Below are 17,448 nucleotides of genomic sequence, written 5' to 3'. Positions count from 1 at the left end.
CTGGCAGACTAAGGGTTAATGAAACATCTAAGGAAGATGTTTTTTATTTTATCTTTTTCCTTAGGTATAGTGGGGCAAACAGACTATGGGTTAAGTCTGTTTTGTATTCCTGTGAATTAGTTCAGAAAGCCGTACAGTATATCAATAAGCTTGAGAGTTTTGTAAGTCTTTGACAAAGGAGGCTCAAACCTTGAACTGGAGTCAGAGGGGAAAAAAGACTTCAATGACAGACTGTTTGTTTTATAAATCATGAAAGTACAGATTCAATCATAGATTTAATTTTAAAAACAGAAACATTTCTTCCAAAAGGATTTTGTAAGTCAGAAATCTTACCTATCTGAATACTATAGAAGATGCACAGACCTACAACTTGTGAAGAGTGTACAGACACTTTGGTAAGAAGTTGAAGAATTAAAAAATGGAAAGAATCAGGAGGCAGAAAATGCTTCAAGAGGCATGGTCCTCAGAAATTGTTCGGGAATACCATTTCACTCGTATCGATGTCATGTTCCTGGATGAGAAAATAAAATACATAATTTTAATATTTCAGTACAGAGCCTGAAATATGAACTGTTTTTTTTTTTTGAACTTTTTATGAAGAGATTGTGACTAACTATTAATTAAGACACTGCTCACCACCTGTAGTAATGAATGATAGCAAGTACAGTTGCAAAGACTGCACCAGATTCCTTACCTTGGCCTTCAGTGCCTGTCCTCCATGCTACCAAGATGAGTACTTTTGGAAATCTAAAAAAACCACCTTCCTGCTCCCACCAATGCACACGTCACTGCTGAGCAGCATCTCAGTTACATCTTTTCTAGGTTCCCTTCATGGCACCCAGAGCACTGTAACTGCCTGTATGTCCCACACTCACACAGCTCTGAGAAACAAGGACTGCATTCATTTTGCTTACTGCTATGACCCCAAAATTCTTGCCCTATGCCAGGCACATCTTAGATGTACAGTGAACACTGTCAAATGAGTACACAGCAGAGCCAGCCCCCTTCTAGAACAGAATCAGAACATAACTGGTCGTTGTCTTTTTTTTTTTTTTTTTTTTGATACTGGGAATTGAATCCAACAGCACTCAATCACTAACCATATCCCCAGTCCTATTTTTTATCTTGAGACAAGGTCTCACTAAGTTCCTTAGGGCCTCTCTAAGTTGCTGTGGCTGGCTTTGAATTTGCGATCCTCCTGCCTCAGCTTCCAGAGTTGCTGAGATTATAGTCATGTGCCACTGCACCTGGCCTAAATGATCTTTCAACTTCGCATTTAAAATCCTAAGCTTTTATTTTGCCTGCTTACATTAAAATATAAAACATACTCTTTTTTCTACATAAGTAACATATTCATTATAGAAATTTTAAAAGTCAAGGAAAAGTAAAATCCTTCAAATCCTACAAACCTATACAGATACCTTTACATTCCTATATGTATCAGGCAAGTGCTCTACCAGTGAGCTACACCCCCAGCCCTTTGAATGTTATTTTTGGGACAGGGTCTCCCTAAGTTATAGAGGCTGGTCTTCAACTTGTGATCATCCTGCCTCAGCCTCCTAAACTGCTGGAATTACAGATGTGGGCCACAATACCTGGCTGAGAGAGAGGATTTCTAACACAAGATGCTGCTTTCATGTGCTGCTGTTCTGTCCTTTGTTCAGTTTCCTCTGGCCACAATGGCATCAGTGCCATTCCTGAAGCAAGCCAAGTGCAACTCAGCCTGAGGGACTGTGCACAAGTCTTCCCTCTTCCTAGAGAACTTCTCCTCCAGCTATCTGTCTGGCTAAATTCCCCAAAACCTTTAATCTATGGCTATACCTTAATCAGTTCCTTTCTGATAAAGATTATTCTCAACTGAATTGCATTAACTGTGCAGTGAGGCTGATCTTGACCACTCTATTCATACTAGTCACTACCACCATACTTGGCACACTTGATCCCTCCTTGCCCTACTCACTTTGTTTATACCAGAACACTTACCATCCAGCACACTAAGGGACTTGCTTATATATTCTGTTTATTGTTTATTGACAGGACACTCCAGCTAGAATATGAGTTCCATAAATACAGGGATCACTGTCTGCTGTACACCCAATAGATACTTAATAAATACCAATGAATATCATAAAACACTGTCTATGGATGACACTGTCACTTGATGGGATGCCACTTCAGTAGACCTCCAGGGCTCCATACCTGGTTCAGTTTCTTGAATTCAACCACTTGGAAAAAAATGTGCTCAAGGATATGTTTGGCATCCTGTTGATCCTTTGGTAGTTTACTGGTTACTCCAAGAATGTCACCACACTTTCTGACGTAGAATTCCAGGTCTTCTTCAGTACCTACACACAGTTGGAGTAGTTAGATTCACCCTTAATTTCTGCCCTTTCCTAAGTACAGACTTAATGTATTTTAGATCTTCCCTATCAAGATCCTATATATCTTGGGCTGGGGTTGTAGCTCAGAGGTAGAGTGCTCGCCTAGCACGCGCAAGGCCCTGAGTTCAATCCTCAGCACCACATAAAAATAAATAAAATAGGGCTGGGGATGTGGCTCAAGTGGTAGTGCGCTTGCCTGGCATGCGTGCGGCCCGGGTTCGATCCTCAGCACCACATACCAACAAAAGATGTTGTGTCCGCCGAGAACTAAAAAATAAATATTAAGAATTCTCTCTCTCTCTCTCTCTCTCTCCTCTCTCACTCTCTCTTTAAAAAAATAAATAAATAAATAAATAAAATAAAAGTATTGTGTCCAACTATAACAAAAAATAAATATTTTTTTTTAAAAAAAGATCCTACATATCTTAACTCACTGGTTCCTAGGGTGATGCAGACTTAAATAGTGACAAAGTTGAGATTTCAGATGTGCTACTTTTATGATTAAGACAAAAGTGACATACTATCAGACTAAGGCTGGATTGGTTTTGGCTTTCTTTTCTTTTTTTTTTTTTAAAACTAGTGATTGAACTGAGAGTCCCTTTACCACTAAGCCACACCCCCAGCCCTTTTTATTTTTCATTTGGAGACAGGGTCTTGCTAAGTTGTTTAGGGCCTCACTAAAGTTGCTGTGGCTCATCTAAACTTGTTATCCTCCTGCCTCAGCCTCCCATATTGCTGGGATTACAGGTATGTGCCATCGCATCTGGCTTAGTTCTGGCTTTCTTAGTCCCCAGCATTCTGACATTATAAGTTCTGGACCACCCAGCAGGAACTCAAGCTACCATTCTCGGACTGCAACAAGAACCACTATGAAAAAGGAAGGTCGATATTTTAAATAGCATTTATTAAAAGATTATTTTAGAAAAGAAAAAATCACCTATAATCCATCATTAACATTTATCTGTGAAGCTATTCCCAGCTCCAGTAATTACTGCCCGTCATTCATTACACTAATTCTTCCCCCTCTGATTCACATTTTTAAAAAAATATTTTTTATTAGATTTTGATGGACCTTTATTTACTTATTTATTATGTGGTGCTGAGAATCAAATCCAGTGCCTAATGCATACTAGGCAAGCTCTCTACTACTGAGCCACAACCCCAGCCCTGATTCACATTTTTTAAAGTTATGATAGAAATGTAAGTTTTGAAAACATAAACAGGTTGGGAATATAGCACAGTGGACAGCACTTGAATAGTACAAGGCCCCGGGTTTGATCCTTAGCACCATAAAAAAATAAATAAATTAAAATGTATAGCTATCAGGACCTCTCATTCTAGACTCTTGCCCCACCAAGGTAAGACTACCTAATTATTGCTATATATGTCTCTGTGTGTAAATACAAGTTTTCACAAAAGTGGAATCAAATATAATAGTTCTATAAATTATCACCATAGTTTGTGTGGTTTTGTGGTTCTGGGGATTAAACCCAGGGCCTCGTGCATACTAGGCAAGTGCTCTGCCACCAAGCTACAGCCCAGCCCTTCTTCTTGCTGCCATCATTTAATAATTCGCCACAGAAATTCCATGTCAGAGCTTATGTTCTACATCTTACTTAAAAAAAAATATATATATATATATATATTTAGTTATAGGTAGACACAGTATCTTTATTTTTTTATTTTTATGTGGAGCTGAGGATCAAACCCAGTGCCTCATGAATGTGAGGCAAATGCTCTCCCTCTGAGCCAGAATCCCAGCCCCCTACATCTTACTTTTAAAAGACATAATATTCCACTTGATTTCATACTCTTATTTATTGAAGGATGAACCATTAGACTGCTTCCAATTTTTTTTGCATGGTACAATTAATATCTACATAGCAGTATCATTTTTATTCTACATTTTTTATAAGAATTTTCATAGAATAAATTGCAAAAAAGAAATGCTGGGATGTTGGTTAAGAGCATCTGATTCTTCAAAGATACTATTCCTTCTACACTAATCATTATGTCTTTTTATTTTATTTTTTATTTTTTTGGTGTTGCAGGAGATGAAATCCAGCACCTTGTGCATTTTAGGTAAGCTCTCTAACACTGAGCTGTACCCCAGCCCTTTCTTGCTAAGTTTTCACTGCCAACATCTACCACAATGCCTCTCACAGAATAAAGATGTAGTAAAGGTGCTCTATTTTTCAGTGAACTATTTCCATTTTTTCACATAACTTTCTGGTCTTCAGATACATACAGATTTCACACAGTTGGGATCTACTGTGTGTGCAGTTTATATCTTGCTTCATTAGGATTGCCTCTTAAATTCTGCCATCACTCCCTGGCCTATAAACTTCTTTCATAATGTCTACTTATTGTCCAACTGACTGAATGGGACACAATTTACTACCTCCCCTGCAAGTAGACAGTAAGGCTATTCCCAATTTTAATACATTTTTAAAATAAATCATGTAGAGGTTATCTGTAATCCTTCATTCATCTCCTTAAATTATACTCCCAGGAGAGAGGAAAGTGTTGCACTGTGGATTATGCTCCTGGACATATATGTACAGGCCTATTTGCTGTGCTGAAGGCTGGGCATGTCAGCAATCAATAGGCAGGTCCACCACTCATCATGGAGTTGCGTGGCCTAGAGCCTCATTTCATCTGACTCCCAATTTGAAGGCTCTTTACGGCATATTCTTTTGGTCATGACTCATTTTTATTCATGACTTTTCATATGATCAATGGCCTAGATTTACTAGATAGTAGCCAGCTCAGGATTCAGCCTATGGTTATCGACAGGTCAGAACTAAAGGTCTACAAGGATGAGAGTCACGACTTTTTGGCTTCCTTCTTAGCACTGTGTTCTAAATCACTGAGCTAACTGGCCTCAAGAAAAACAACTAGTATCATTTGTATGAGATGAAAAAATTTTAACTTCATACATCTATACATATTTTGTTCTCCCTCAGCAAATCTCAAAAGTTCACAGTTAAGTAAAAGTCATAAAGAATACAAAATTGAAAAAAAAAAAAAAAAAAAAGAATACAAAATTGAGGGCTGGGGATGTGGCTCAAGCGGTAACGCACTCGTCTGGCATATGCGTGGCGCTGGGTTCAATCCTCAGGACCACATAAAAGATGTTGTGTCCACTGAAAATTGAAAAATAAATATTAAAAAAAAATACAAAATTGAAAAATTGGCCAAACTTACATTTATTGGTGATCTGAGCAAGCCGTGCTTTCTCAGATGAGAACGTCTCATCTAAGTCAAACAGTTCCAGAGGAGGAGGTGGTAACTCCCGGAAGCTAGGAGGGAAAACCTAAAAGGAAACAGTCTGTCCTGAAAGAGTTATCAAAAGCCATAACTAATAATAATGAGATGCACCGGAAATTAGAGGCCAACTCAGTCCTTCCCTGGGGATGAACCACCCAAATTCCCATGGTTAAATTCCCCTCCTCCTGCCCTCATCCAACAGACCCATGCCAAGCCAGACTTGAGAATTCTGAAAGCAACCAAACAGAATCAGCTCTAACAACACCATTAAACTGATCAAGCTGAAATATGGATGCCAACTAACTTGGCACGTCCATGCAAAGGTTGGGGATTAAGTTTGGGCTAAACATTTGATTTTTCAACTCATTTCTCATTTGATCATGAGATCTTTAGGAACAGAGATTATTTGGGGAACAGATTAGTATAGCAAATGCTGAACTAGGTCAGAATTCATAGTTATGAACCAGTAATCTGCTGGTATACTTTTAACTATGAATTCTCAAAACAAAATATCTGATTTGTGGCACTTGCTATTTTCTATGATATAAATACTCTATCACGGCCAATTTCAAGCTAGCAAATTGAAGCCAACTGGCTCATAACATTCCAGAATGTACAGGACAAACTAAGCAGATTGAGTTAATACTGGACTAAAAAGCTGAAGAATAGCCTGTCTATACTTGACTATCTCCAGGCTATGCCATGCCATGCCATTCCTATTCCATTCCTGATCCTTTCTTGTTTCTATTCTATTCTATCCTATTCTATTCTATTCTATTCTACCAAGGATTGTATCCAGGGGTGCTTAACCACTGAGCCACATCCCCAACACGTGTTTTTATTTTCAGGTAGGATCTTGCTAAATTGCCCAGGCCTCACTAAGTTGCTAAGGCTGGCCTTGAACTTACAATCCTCCTGTCTCAGCCTCCCAAGGTTGCTGGTATTATCTGTGTGCACCACCATATGCAGCTTCCCTGGGCTTTTAGAACTGCTATCAATCTGAGTATCCAATGTCTGGAAAGACAGCACAAGTGTTTTTTTCCTTCTTACTAGGCAGTCTCACAGTATGCCCTACAACTCTATAAGATAGCCAAAAATGTCCACTTTCTTGATCCCTCAGGAAGCTTACCATGTTCATCCCTACAGAATACTAACAGATTGCCTACCTATGCATTTCAGAGGCAGATCACTCTGACTCAGTGAGGCATGCCACAAACAGCACACAGAGGGGTCCACAATCAAAGTAAAAAGTGGGGCTCTGCAGGGGTGGCCCATGAGTACACCTACTCACCGCAGGCTGAAGGGCTGGCAGCGGTGTCTCAAACTGAGGTTGAATGAGTTGAAGTGGTTCATGTTTTACATTTAGCTGCTCATGAGCCCTGTGTTAATAAAACAAAAGCTAGGATCAAGGTGAGACACTGTAGCAAGGCACATCTAACTCACCACACTGTGCTATTCTCCTCAAAGATGGTGGGTGATTCAGGACTATTTTTAAAAAATAAAATCTAGTTTGCTTCTGGCTAATCAACAGATTTGCATGCTCTGCCCTTCCTTGTGCTCCTTCACTCCAAAGATTCTAACTGAATATCTACTGGTCCCAGGCAATTTACACACACAAGTACAACAGCAGTGAAAAGAAGAGAGCAAGGAGGCCTTTGTGGAACTTAACATTCTTGGGGAGGAGAGATAGTAAACAAAACAACAATAACCCAAAAAAACAGTAATATGCCAGTTATCTATAAGTATTAAGAAAAAAAAAGCAAATCCAGAGACAAAGGCTGCAAGTGACTTGTCAGAGGAGCCCTAAGTGAGAGAGGGAGGAAGTCACACAGTTATCTTCAAGAGTGTCCTTGGCAGAGGCAAGAGGAAGGAAAAAGGTAGGAGGGGGCTAGGCCTTGTCACATAGCACAGGGACCAGAGGAGCTATGGTACACAGAGCAGAGGGAAAAAGTTTACAATGTCAAGTGCTAATCGTACCCTGTGTGTTGGGCTACTGTGGTTTTCCCTTTGCTTCTATTCTAACAATTAGTCTGTCTTTTTGGATTTTACCTAATTTTGAAAGCTAGCTAAACTCCCCCGCAGAAGAGGCTAATTAAAATATACTCATCCAATTTAAATTTTTTTTTTTAAAGAGAGAGGAGAGAGAGAGAGAGAGAGAGAGAGAGAATTTTTTTTTAATATTTATTTTTTAGTTCTCGGCGGACACATCTTTGTTGGTATGTGGTGCTGAGGATCGAACCCGGGCCGCACGCATGCCAGACGAGCGCGCTACCGCCCGAGCCACATTCTCAGCCCCCCCAATTTAAATTTTATACATATTTGTGAGCTTTCAAAATTAAGCCACAAAAGTAAACACCGATGAGTGGACAAGGCTGTATGTATGAGTGATGTCAGAAAGCAGTGATGTCAGAAAGTTCTCCCCTTGTGCTTGGGGAGAACCCTTCCTAGCAATGAGCAGCAGATCCCCATAGAGGGAAGAGAAATAATTTATTGAGTATCAACTACCTGCCACGTATTGTGCCTGACCCTGTGCTAGGTACTTAAACTCACTTCATTTCATCACCAAAGCAACCCTGGAATATGAGCATAATCTCTTAAGAGGAAACATATATAAAGATTTTAAGTAGCTTCCAAATTCATATGGTTCAAAGGACTTAATCTCCAGTACAAAAAAAAAAAAAAAAAAGACAATACATTTAAGAGTTGTCCAAAGCCAGTTATCCAAAAGTAGCCCACACCTGTAATCCCACTGACTTAGGAGGCTGAGACAGGAGGATTTTGATTCCAAAGCCAGCCTCGGCATCTTTTTTTTGGTGGGGTGAGGGGCTGGAATTACAGGAATGCACCACCATGCCTGAATCAAGTGTGTTCTTTTGATGAAATACAGATGTACCCCCAAATCCCCAAATTTAAATCTCTAGCCCAGGGGGCTGGGGATGTGGCTCAAGCGGTAGCGCGCTCGCCTAGCATGCGTGCGGCCCGGGTTCGATCCTCAGCAGCACCACATACCAACAAAGATGTTGTGTCCGCCAAGAACTAAGAAAAAATAAATAAATGTTAAAATTCTCTCTCTCTCTCTCTCTGTCCCCCTCTCTCTCTCTTTAAAAAAATAAATAAATAAATAAATAAATCTCTAGCCCAAATTTCTCTGCTGATCATAAGATAACATGTACAACTGCCACTCAACATCATCTGGACATTTCACAGACATCTTAACTCAATATGTCTCAAACTGAACTTCAGTTCTTCCTGTCCAGTCTACTCAGTCTTCCCCAACTGTTATTGCAACTTTATCCTTTTAATTGCTAAGACCAAACCTTGAAGTCATCCTTGACCCCTTTTCTTCTCACCCTCCACATTCCACCATTTAGTATCTCCTGCTGCCTATACCTTCAAAATATATCTAGATTCTGACCACTCCTCACCACCTCCACAACTACTACCAGCTGGAGTATCATCTTGTGCCTGGATTACTGGAATCACCTCCCTTTATTCTCTGCTTCCACCCTTGCTCCCCTCATTTTATGACAGAACAGACGTACTTTTTTCCCTTTCTCTTTTTGTAGTGCTGGGGATGGAACCCAAGGCCTTGCACATTCCAGATATGCTCTACCACTGAGTCACACCCCCCAGTCCTTGATCCCTCACTTTAAAGAAATTAGTCATCATGTCATACCTCTCCTCAAAACTTTTCTCTCAGTCAAGGCTGACCTTAGGTCCTCACAAAGGCCTATAAGGAGCTGGGCATAGTAGTACACACCTGTAATCCCAGGCACTGGGGCTTAGGAAGGAGAATCACAAATTCAAGGTCAGCCTCAGCAATTTAGTGACGCCCTAAGTAACTTAGTAAGGCCCTGTCTCAAATAAAGAAATTAAAAGGGCTGGGGATGTGGTTCAGTGGTAAAGCACCCTGGGTTCAATCCTCAGTACCAAAAAAAAAAAAAAGTCTACAAGGCCCCACCAAGTCTCCTATCATTCCTGTTCCTGCTCCAGCCCCAACAGTCTTTTGGCTCTTCCTTGAATAATCAAGCACTTTCCCATCTTGTTCTCTCTCTCTTTTTTTTAAAAAATTTTAATATTTATTTTTTAGTTTCCGGCGAACACAACATCTTTGTTTATATGTGGTGCTGAGAATCGAACCCGGGCCACATGCATGCCAGGCGAGCGCGCTACTGCTTGAGCCACATCCCCAGCCCAATCTTGTTCTCTTTATACTGGTCACTCTGAGAACACTCTGCCCAGTGTTCTTCCCTCAGATACCCACATGGCTCACTTGCTCACCTCCTTCAAATTTTTGCTCAAGCATCACCACCTCAAGATGATGCCATTCTGAGCTGGGCATGGTGGTACATCCCTGTAATCCTAGTGACGCAGGAGGCTGAAGCAGGATGACCGTGAGCTCAAAGCCAGCCTCAGCAACTTAGTGAGGCCCTAAGCAACTCAGCCAGATCCTGTCTCAAAATAAAAAATAAAAAGGATGTGGCTCAGTAGTGAAGTGCCTCCAGCTTCAGCCCCCAGTACAAAAAAAAAAAAAAAAAAATCACTCTGACCATCCTATTAAAAATGCAACTGCCCCAGTACTCCAATCCCCAGTAGTCCACTTGAAGTTTGTACCATCTTCTACCATATTCTTTAATCTACATATGCACATATATAAATGTCTTAATGCCTATCTGGACATTGCTCATACAAGGACATCACTGAAAACCTCTCTCTCAATGTCCCCAGCTCATCTCCTGAAATCCTTCTATGAATACACACAGTGCTGAGTAGATACAAGGCCTTGAAGAAATGTTTGTTGAAGAATCAACATGTAGCTAAAAATGCAATTTTTTCATAAGATCCTCAATCAGAATCAAATTTCCTATATTCATTATGCCCATCTCTAGTTTATACTTCACATTTAGGGTTTATATAATAAGCTTAATCAGAGCTTGTCTGTCTCCTCCATAAACAGGAAATTTCAGGGATAGTTTCTAGTACAGTAGGCACTCAGTATTTGTTAACTTGAACATAAGGACAGGCATATGAAGACAAGTATCTGTACTTGTACACTCCACCTTTGGTTTATTTAGATATAGATCCTGAGCCAGGCAAAAATATGCTCAAAAATGTTATTCTCTGACCATCAGGGATGGAAAACAATAAATCAGGCAATAAAACAGGAGAAAGCACTGGCCTGAAAGTCATTTAGGACAGACTTTAAATCCCTGCTCACCTTCGGAAAACACTGTCCCTTCCTTCTTGGGGAGGGAATACTGTCTCTTCCTTCTTTAAACCTCAGTTCCTCATATGGAAACATGGCTAATAACTCTCAGGACCGTGGAAAAGTTTTCAATGGCATTAACAGTGTAAGTACCTCAGTTTACTGAGGGGGTTCCTGGGTCTTAAAGTTCTCTGTGTTAAACCTAGAAAAGTCTTGGGCAAAATGGAAAAGGTCAGTCATTCTAAGTGCTTGGTACATAGCTTGGAATACACAGTGGCTAATAAGTGCTGGCAGTTGCTCTGCATCCCCAAACCCAGTTTCTCTGTTGGCCTCGTCATAGATCTGAGAACATGTTTTGTCTACCACCTTTGCTGTGACCCTAATTCCTGTCCCCAAGCTCATGTTTTCAAACAAACATAAATGAACTAAAGTGTAGCTCAAAGAGCCCCAGGTACTGACTTGATAACCTTGGGGAGGGAGGTGGTATCCAGCTGGTAAATGGACAGATCGAAGAGGGTGGTAAAGTCACGTGGGTTCTCATCACCCTCCTGGAGACACACTCGCAGACGCTCTGACAGGGTGGCTGTGTCAGGTAGCATCATGTAGTCGGAGATCTGAAAGCCATAAGAGGGTTCCTTTCAGCAAAGCAGGAACAAGAGTTCATTTTGTTGAGTCTCCACTGTCTGAGGTCTCAAATCTGCAGTACTTAAACTTTCTTGCCAAGAGATTTCACTATTCATGATCATAGACAACTAAATCTTAAGCCATTTTAAATGGAAAGAGGAACAAAACTCTCTAGGCTAAAGCCCAAGGCTGGTGAAGACCAACTCTCCAAATACTCAAGCAGATACTAACACAGCTGAACACAGCTGCAGAAATACACAATCATGCTGTCAGTCTTCTTTTAATCTCACGATGTCTCATCTTGACTACCAGGCACTCAATTCTATCTCCCTAGTCCACTTCCATTCCCACACCCAAGGCAATACTTCCCTTTGTCAAATTAACCATCCAAAATAGTTTTGATCTATTCAGTTTTAGTGAGTGACTTTATTTTCTATTTTAGTGAGAAAATAGAAGCAATTATAAAAGAAAGTACATCAACTCCCACTACAATATGTACCCTACACCAGCATCTGGGCCATACTGTTTTCTGTCAAGTACAGAAATGCCAGTGATGCCAGCACAGACATCTCTTCCCTTTGTACACTAGATCCTAGCCCTTCTCTTTTAGCCTAAGACATCCTTCAACATTGCTGAGAGTCCTCAATGATAACATATGCTCAGTGCTGATAATAGTAAAGGATCAGGGAACCTAAATATCAATAGGAGATTTTTCAATATAGTATAGTATTTTCAAACAATGTGAAATATACTCTTAAAAATGAACAGAAAAAGAGAAGAAAGCTCTTTAAAGAACATGGAAAAGTTCTCAGGTCATATTGATAATATCAAAAGGTAAGGTGCTAGGATAGTATGCATACACAGCAAATGTGGTACTATTTGCATAAAAGAAGAGGAAAGAAAGTACACACACACTCACATACTTGCTTTTATAACATATCTCTGGAAGAACATGTAGGACACTACTACTATTGTGGTCATTGGAAGGGGAACAGAGCAGCCAGGCTGAAAGATAGAAGGAAGACTATTTGTTGTGTATGCTTTTGAATTCTGAACTATGTGAATGTATTACCTATTCAAAAAATAAATTCAAATTTAACTAAATGAATGCTGTCAACAAGAAATTTGCTTTTTATTGCCTTTTGAAATGTAATTAGCTAACAAGGCTAACTTGGTAATAGTTTAAAAATGGGTCCTCTGAAGTTATCTGCAATGTACAGTTTCCTGTATTCTCTAGCTTCACCACTGCAAGAGATAGGCCTGAGCATTACATAAATAATAAATTGGCTCATTCTTTTCTGTAGCCCAAGGGTCAAAATTCTCCAATCTTCAATCTCTTTTTTTAAACAATAAATGAAAGAAGAGCATAAACAAATATCCTTCCCGGCAACAGGAAGACAAGTGTACCAATATGCTAAGACACACTAAAATGCAACAGAGTCCAGGCCTGGGCCAGTCAACCCAAAGATCCTGAAGCTGATTCTCTTAATTCTCTGCATAGGGCCTTTCCACAAAACCCTAATTCAGAAAATCATTAAGGCCTTAGGTGTACAGAAAGAAAGAAATGTAAGAGTGCTTCTGGGACCACTGGCTTTCCTGACTTCCTGGCAGATTCTGAGGTTAAAACTTGTTAGGTCAACTCCTCCAGCTTCTTACTGATCTTCTGTTTCACCAAATACTACTTGACAATGAGATAATATCTGAGTTTAAAATCCATTGTAATATAATAAGGTTTGATCTAAAATCATAGGAAGTTCAGATTTTCACAATTTCTCACTTTACAATGTTACTGGATGTAGCATTTACCTTTCTAAAGTCATACAATACAAAGCACAATTGTCACCAGGTCTCACATCTGGAAGATACAGGCATGATTTGAGAGAAAGCCCTTAACACTACAATCTTCCCTTGGTTTCATATGAATGCCTCCTTTCTGAATTAGTCTTGGGTCAGGTGTGATGGACAGTGAAGAACAGGGCAGCAGGAAAGGAAAGGCTCCAAAACCAGCCTGACCTGGAATTGACCTAATTGCAGACCTTAAAGGATTTCCCAACTTTAGTTTTCTTGGCTAAAAACTAGGAATGACAGAAACTTAGCAGGAGCAAGGTATCACACAGAAAAGGAACAGATGCAGCCTCTCTTAGCACAGCTCCATTGACCCAACTATCTCACTAGGATTGACAGCTATCAAAGATACTGCCCACTCTGGCCTAGGTACTGTGAGAGCTGAAAAGTGAATTCCATGCTGTACCCCAGTCATTTAACTTTGGGGACATATATAATTTTTCAAGAGAAATTCAAGTAAAATATCCATATGCTTCATGTACCCAAATAAGGGAATATCTCAGGGGCTCTCATGTTTCCTAAGGCAAACAGCTTCTAAAAAGCCATGGCTGAGGGAAGAAGCAGTCAGTGGACGGCCATCTCTGATAGAATACCTTCTTGCCAGAACTGTTACCCATAGCTGAAAAATCATCTTCTTTTCATTTCAGAGTTTAAGAAACAGAAAATCAATTAAACAAGGAACAGGCTTTGAACCAGGAAGACCTGGGTTTGTGTCTTACCTCTGCATTTGCCTACTGTTAGAGCACATTGCAAACTTGTAGAATTTCAGTTTCCTCATCCATAAAATGGGAATGTGACCATCCATCTCCCAGGATTATTGTGAGATAATACAATGATCTATGTGTAAGTGTATGACATACAGGGCCTGGGAATATTTTTAAAAGCTGAGCTGAGAGTGTAGCTCAGTGGTAGAGCCTTGCCTAGCATGTGTGAGGTCCTGGGTTTGATCCCCCGTCCCACAAAAATAAATAAATAAATAAATAAATAAATAGGTTAATAGATAGATAGATAGATAGCTTACATAGCATGGTTTTAAGTGAATTTAGTTTAGTAAATAAATTCCCATCCATTAAAACAGGCCTCAAAATCATCCTGTGAGATACACAGCACAAGTATCAGAGTTCCTGCTTTACAGATGAGATTCCAGAATTAAAAGATGTCAAAAAGAACCTGCTACAGTCCCAAGACCAGTGGTGGAGCCAGACCTGGAATGCAGGTTACTGGTTTCCATTCCAATGATCATATTACCTTGTCTCAATTACCATACTGCCTTTAGAATTATTTTAAAAGACAACAAAATTACAGTTTAAAACTTAAATTCTAATAATATGACTTTTTTCATGAAAAAAAAATTGTATTTTTTTTTGTATTTTTAAGAGAAATCCTTTTTGACAGATAACTCATTTATTTATTTTTAATATCTGACATGAACAATTTAGAAGTAAAAAAAATTGTTTTGGTCAGCTGACTCTACTGCTATGGGTCCATGGGGAGGTAGACATCATGGTAGAAGGGTATGGCAGAGGAAAGCTACTCAGCTCATGATAGTTGGGAAGCAGAGGTAGATAACTCATTTTATTTTTTAAAATTTGTTTTATTTTTTCTGTGTTGGGGATTAAGCCCAGGGCCTCAAACATGCTAGGCAAATGCTCAACCACTGAGCTCCACTCCCAATCCCACAGCTGTATTTAATATATGAATTATATATGCATCTAGGTTGCAAAGAAAGTGGAAGATGTGTGGAAGTTTATATTTTTTAAAAATTTTTTTCAGTTATTACATATGCATCTAGATTGCAAAGAAAATGGGAGATGTGTAGAAGTTTTTATTTTTTAAAAATTTTTCCCAATTATACTTTAGAGAAATTCTGTTTTGTTTTTAATATATACATATATATTTTAATTATAGATGGACCTTTATTTATTTACTTACTTATTTGTTTATTTATTTATTTGCAGTGCTGAGAATTGAACCCAGTGCCGTACACATGCTAGGCAAGCATTCTGCCACTGAACCACAACCCCAGCCTGATAACTGATTTTTAAAAGATTGAGCCAGAAAGTATATTTTAAACTTTAGTTCTTATATGTATATATGGGCTACCACCCTAATTAATTCTATGATTAATTATATAATTTAGCTGGGAGTCGTGGCACATAGCTGTTATCCCAGTGACTCTAGAGGCTGAAGCAGGAGGTCTTCCTCTACCCCTCAAAATCACTTTTTTCCCTCTTATATACAAGACAGACAAATGTTCCTTTGGAACTATTAGAAGTGGTAGTGAAAAGCAGATCCATTTTTTTATTTATAAATTTCTTCTTCTTTTTTTTTTTTTTTGGCCTCAGGGATTAAACCTAGGGGCACTTAACTACTGAGCCACATCCCCAGCCTGTTTTTTTAAATTTTGAGACAGAGTCTTGCTAAGTTGCTCAGGGCCCAAATTGCTGAGGCTGGCTTTGAACTTGCAATCTTCCATCTCAGTCCCAAGGCACTGGGATTATAGTCATGTACCATTATGCCCGGCTCATTTTTAAGTTTCTAATGATTCACAACCTCCTACCTCTGGGTCCTCGGCATCAATCTGATTTAGGTGAATGTCTCCTGTTGTGAGCCACTGGAAAACAACATCCTGGATTTAAAAAATAAACACAGAATTAGATACCTGGTTATTTGGGAAAGCTAAAGGTCAGAGAGTTAAGTCAATCAAGAAAAAAATAATAAAGGAAAAAGACTAAACCAATGATTCAGAAAAGTAACCAGACTTCTATTGGTGATATCATATGAAAACTTAAAGGTTTTCTTCTCCTAATGCAACCTTTATTGTCAGAAATTCATCATTTACCTTAGGACACTCTAATACTTAACCATAAGCCAAAATTTATTAAAACTTGTTCACAATCCTGAAAAAACCTTTTAATATGATGGCAGTCTGATCTTAAAAAGTATGGCTACTAGACAGGCACAGTGGCACACGCCTGTAATCTCAGCAGCTTGGGAGGATGGTGAATTCAAAGCCAAGCTTACCAAAAGCGAGATGCTAAGCAACTCACCCTGTCTCTAAATAAAATACAAAATAGGACTGGGGACGTGGCTCAGTGGTCAAGTGCCCCTGAGTTCAATACCCAGTACCAAAAAAAAAAAAAAAAAAAAAGTATAGCTACTAAAAAGCAGAATATCTAAGAGCAAGGTACTATGCCAACATGTGTGTAATCCTAGCCACCAGGAAGCTGAGGCAGAACGAGCACAAGTTCAAGGTTAGCCTAGGCAAATTAAATTAACAATAAAGGGCTGGGGATGTTGCTCAGTGATAGAGCATCTGGGTTTAATCCCCAGTACTACAGGGAAATAAAAAAGAACATCTAGCTCTCCAAGACTACATCTAGGGGCACTAGAAATTCATGAGGATTCTACATAAATAAGACCTTAATAAGACTCTCAAGGGGCTGGGGATGTGGCTCAAGCGGTAGCACGCTCACTTGGCATGCGTGCGGCCGGGTTCGATCCTCAGCACCACATACAAACAAAGATGTTGTGTCCACCAAAAACTAAAAAATAAATATTAAAAATAAAAATATTCTCTCTCTCTCTCTCAAAAAAAAAATGAGTCTCAATACAACCCTTCTAAAATGGAAGGAGTCAATTTCACTAATGCGTATAACTTCCTGTGACAAGTAAGCCACTGGAATCCCACAATGTACAGCTCTGTGAAGGTATCTGCTTCCCACTCTACTGTCCTTTACACTATTCTGACAGAATAACTGCAACGTCTTTACTTCATTGCCCTCATCAGTCAGTGCTGTACATAAAGTTCCTAACTTCCACGCACACTCTCCGCCCCTCCTCTCCATTCTCCCTTCACTCCTTGATTCAGTCTTTATTCTTTTTACCTGGTTGACTTCACCAGCCTCTTAACTGGCTCTGGCTGCCCCTTTCTCATTCCACACAAATGACAGAGGGATCTGACTATGCCCAAGGCTTTTGCAAACCCTAAAGGGGTCCCCATAGCTTCTGGCATAAAGTTCAAGTTCTGGGGCTTTACACTTAAGGTCCTTATTAAACTTGCTCCTTTCAGGGTCGGCTCTCATCCCTACTTGGTATGCTTAGAAATATATTTCTGGATTA

At 39.5% G+C, this 17,448-nt stretch overlaps 1 protein-coding gene across 4 annotated transcripts in view; it reads right to left on the bottom strand.

The window, feature by feature from the left end:
* Window positions 1–234: 234 nt before the first annotated feature.
* Window positions 235–17,448, bottom strand: part of Ift52 (intraflagellar transport 52) — a 38,255-nt gene continuing 21,041 nt past the window's right edge. For all 4 annotated transcript variants that reach the window (XM_005327128.5, XM_040276110.2, XM_078051823.1 and 1 more), the window contains 6 exons: window positions 15,887–15,955; window positions 11,317–11,471; window positions 6,943–7,030; window positions 5,589–5,697; window positions 2,200–2,345; window positions 235–511 (listed from right to left, as the gene is read on the bottom strand). In XM_005327128.5, the coding sequence (XP_005327185.1) occupies window positions 464–511; window positions 2,200–2,345; window positions 5,589–5,697; window positions 6,943–7,030; window positions 11,317–11,471; window positions 15,887–15,955 (615 nt within the window). In that variant the 3' untranslated portion in view covers window positions 235–463. The remainder of the gene's footprint in view (window positions 512–2,199; window positions 2,346–5,588; window positions 5,698–6,942; window positions 7,031–11,316; window positions 11,472–15,886; window positions 15,956–17,448) is intronic.

Source organism: Ictidomys tridecemlineatus, chromosome 5 (assembly GCF_052094955.1).
Source record: "Ictidomys tridecemlineatus isolate mIctTri1 chromosome 5, mIctTri1.hap1, whole genome shotgun sequence".
In the NCBI taxonomy this organism is placed as follows: Eukaryota; Metazoa; Chordata; class Mammalia; order Rodentia; family Sciuridae; genus Ictidomys; species Ictidomys tridecemlineatus.
The sequence above is the reverse complement of the archived record's forward strand: the minus strand, read 5'-3'. Positions and strand labels throughout refer to the sequence as shown.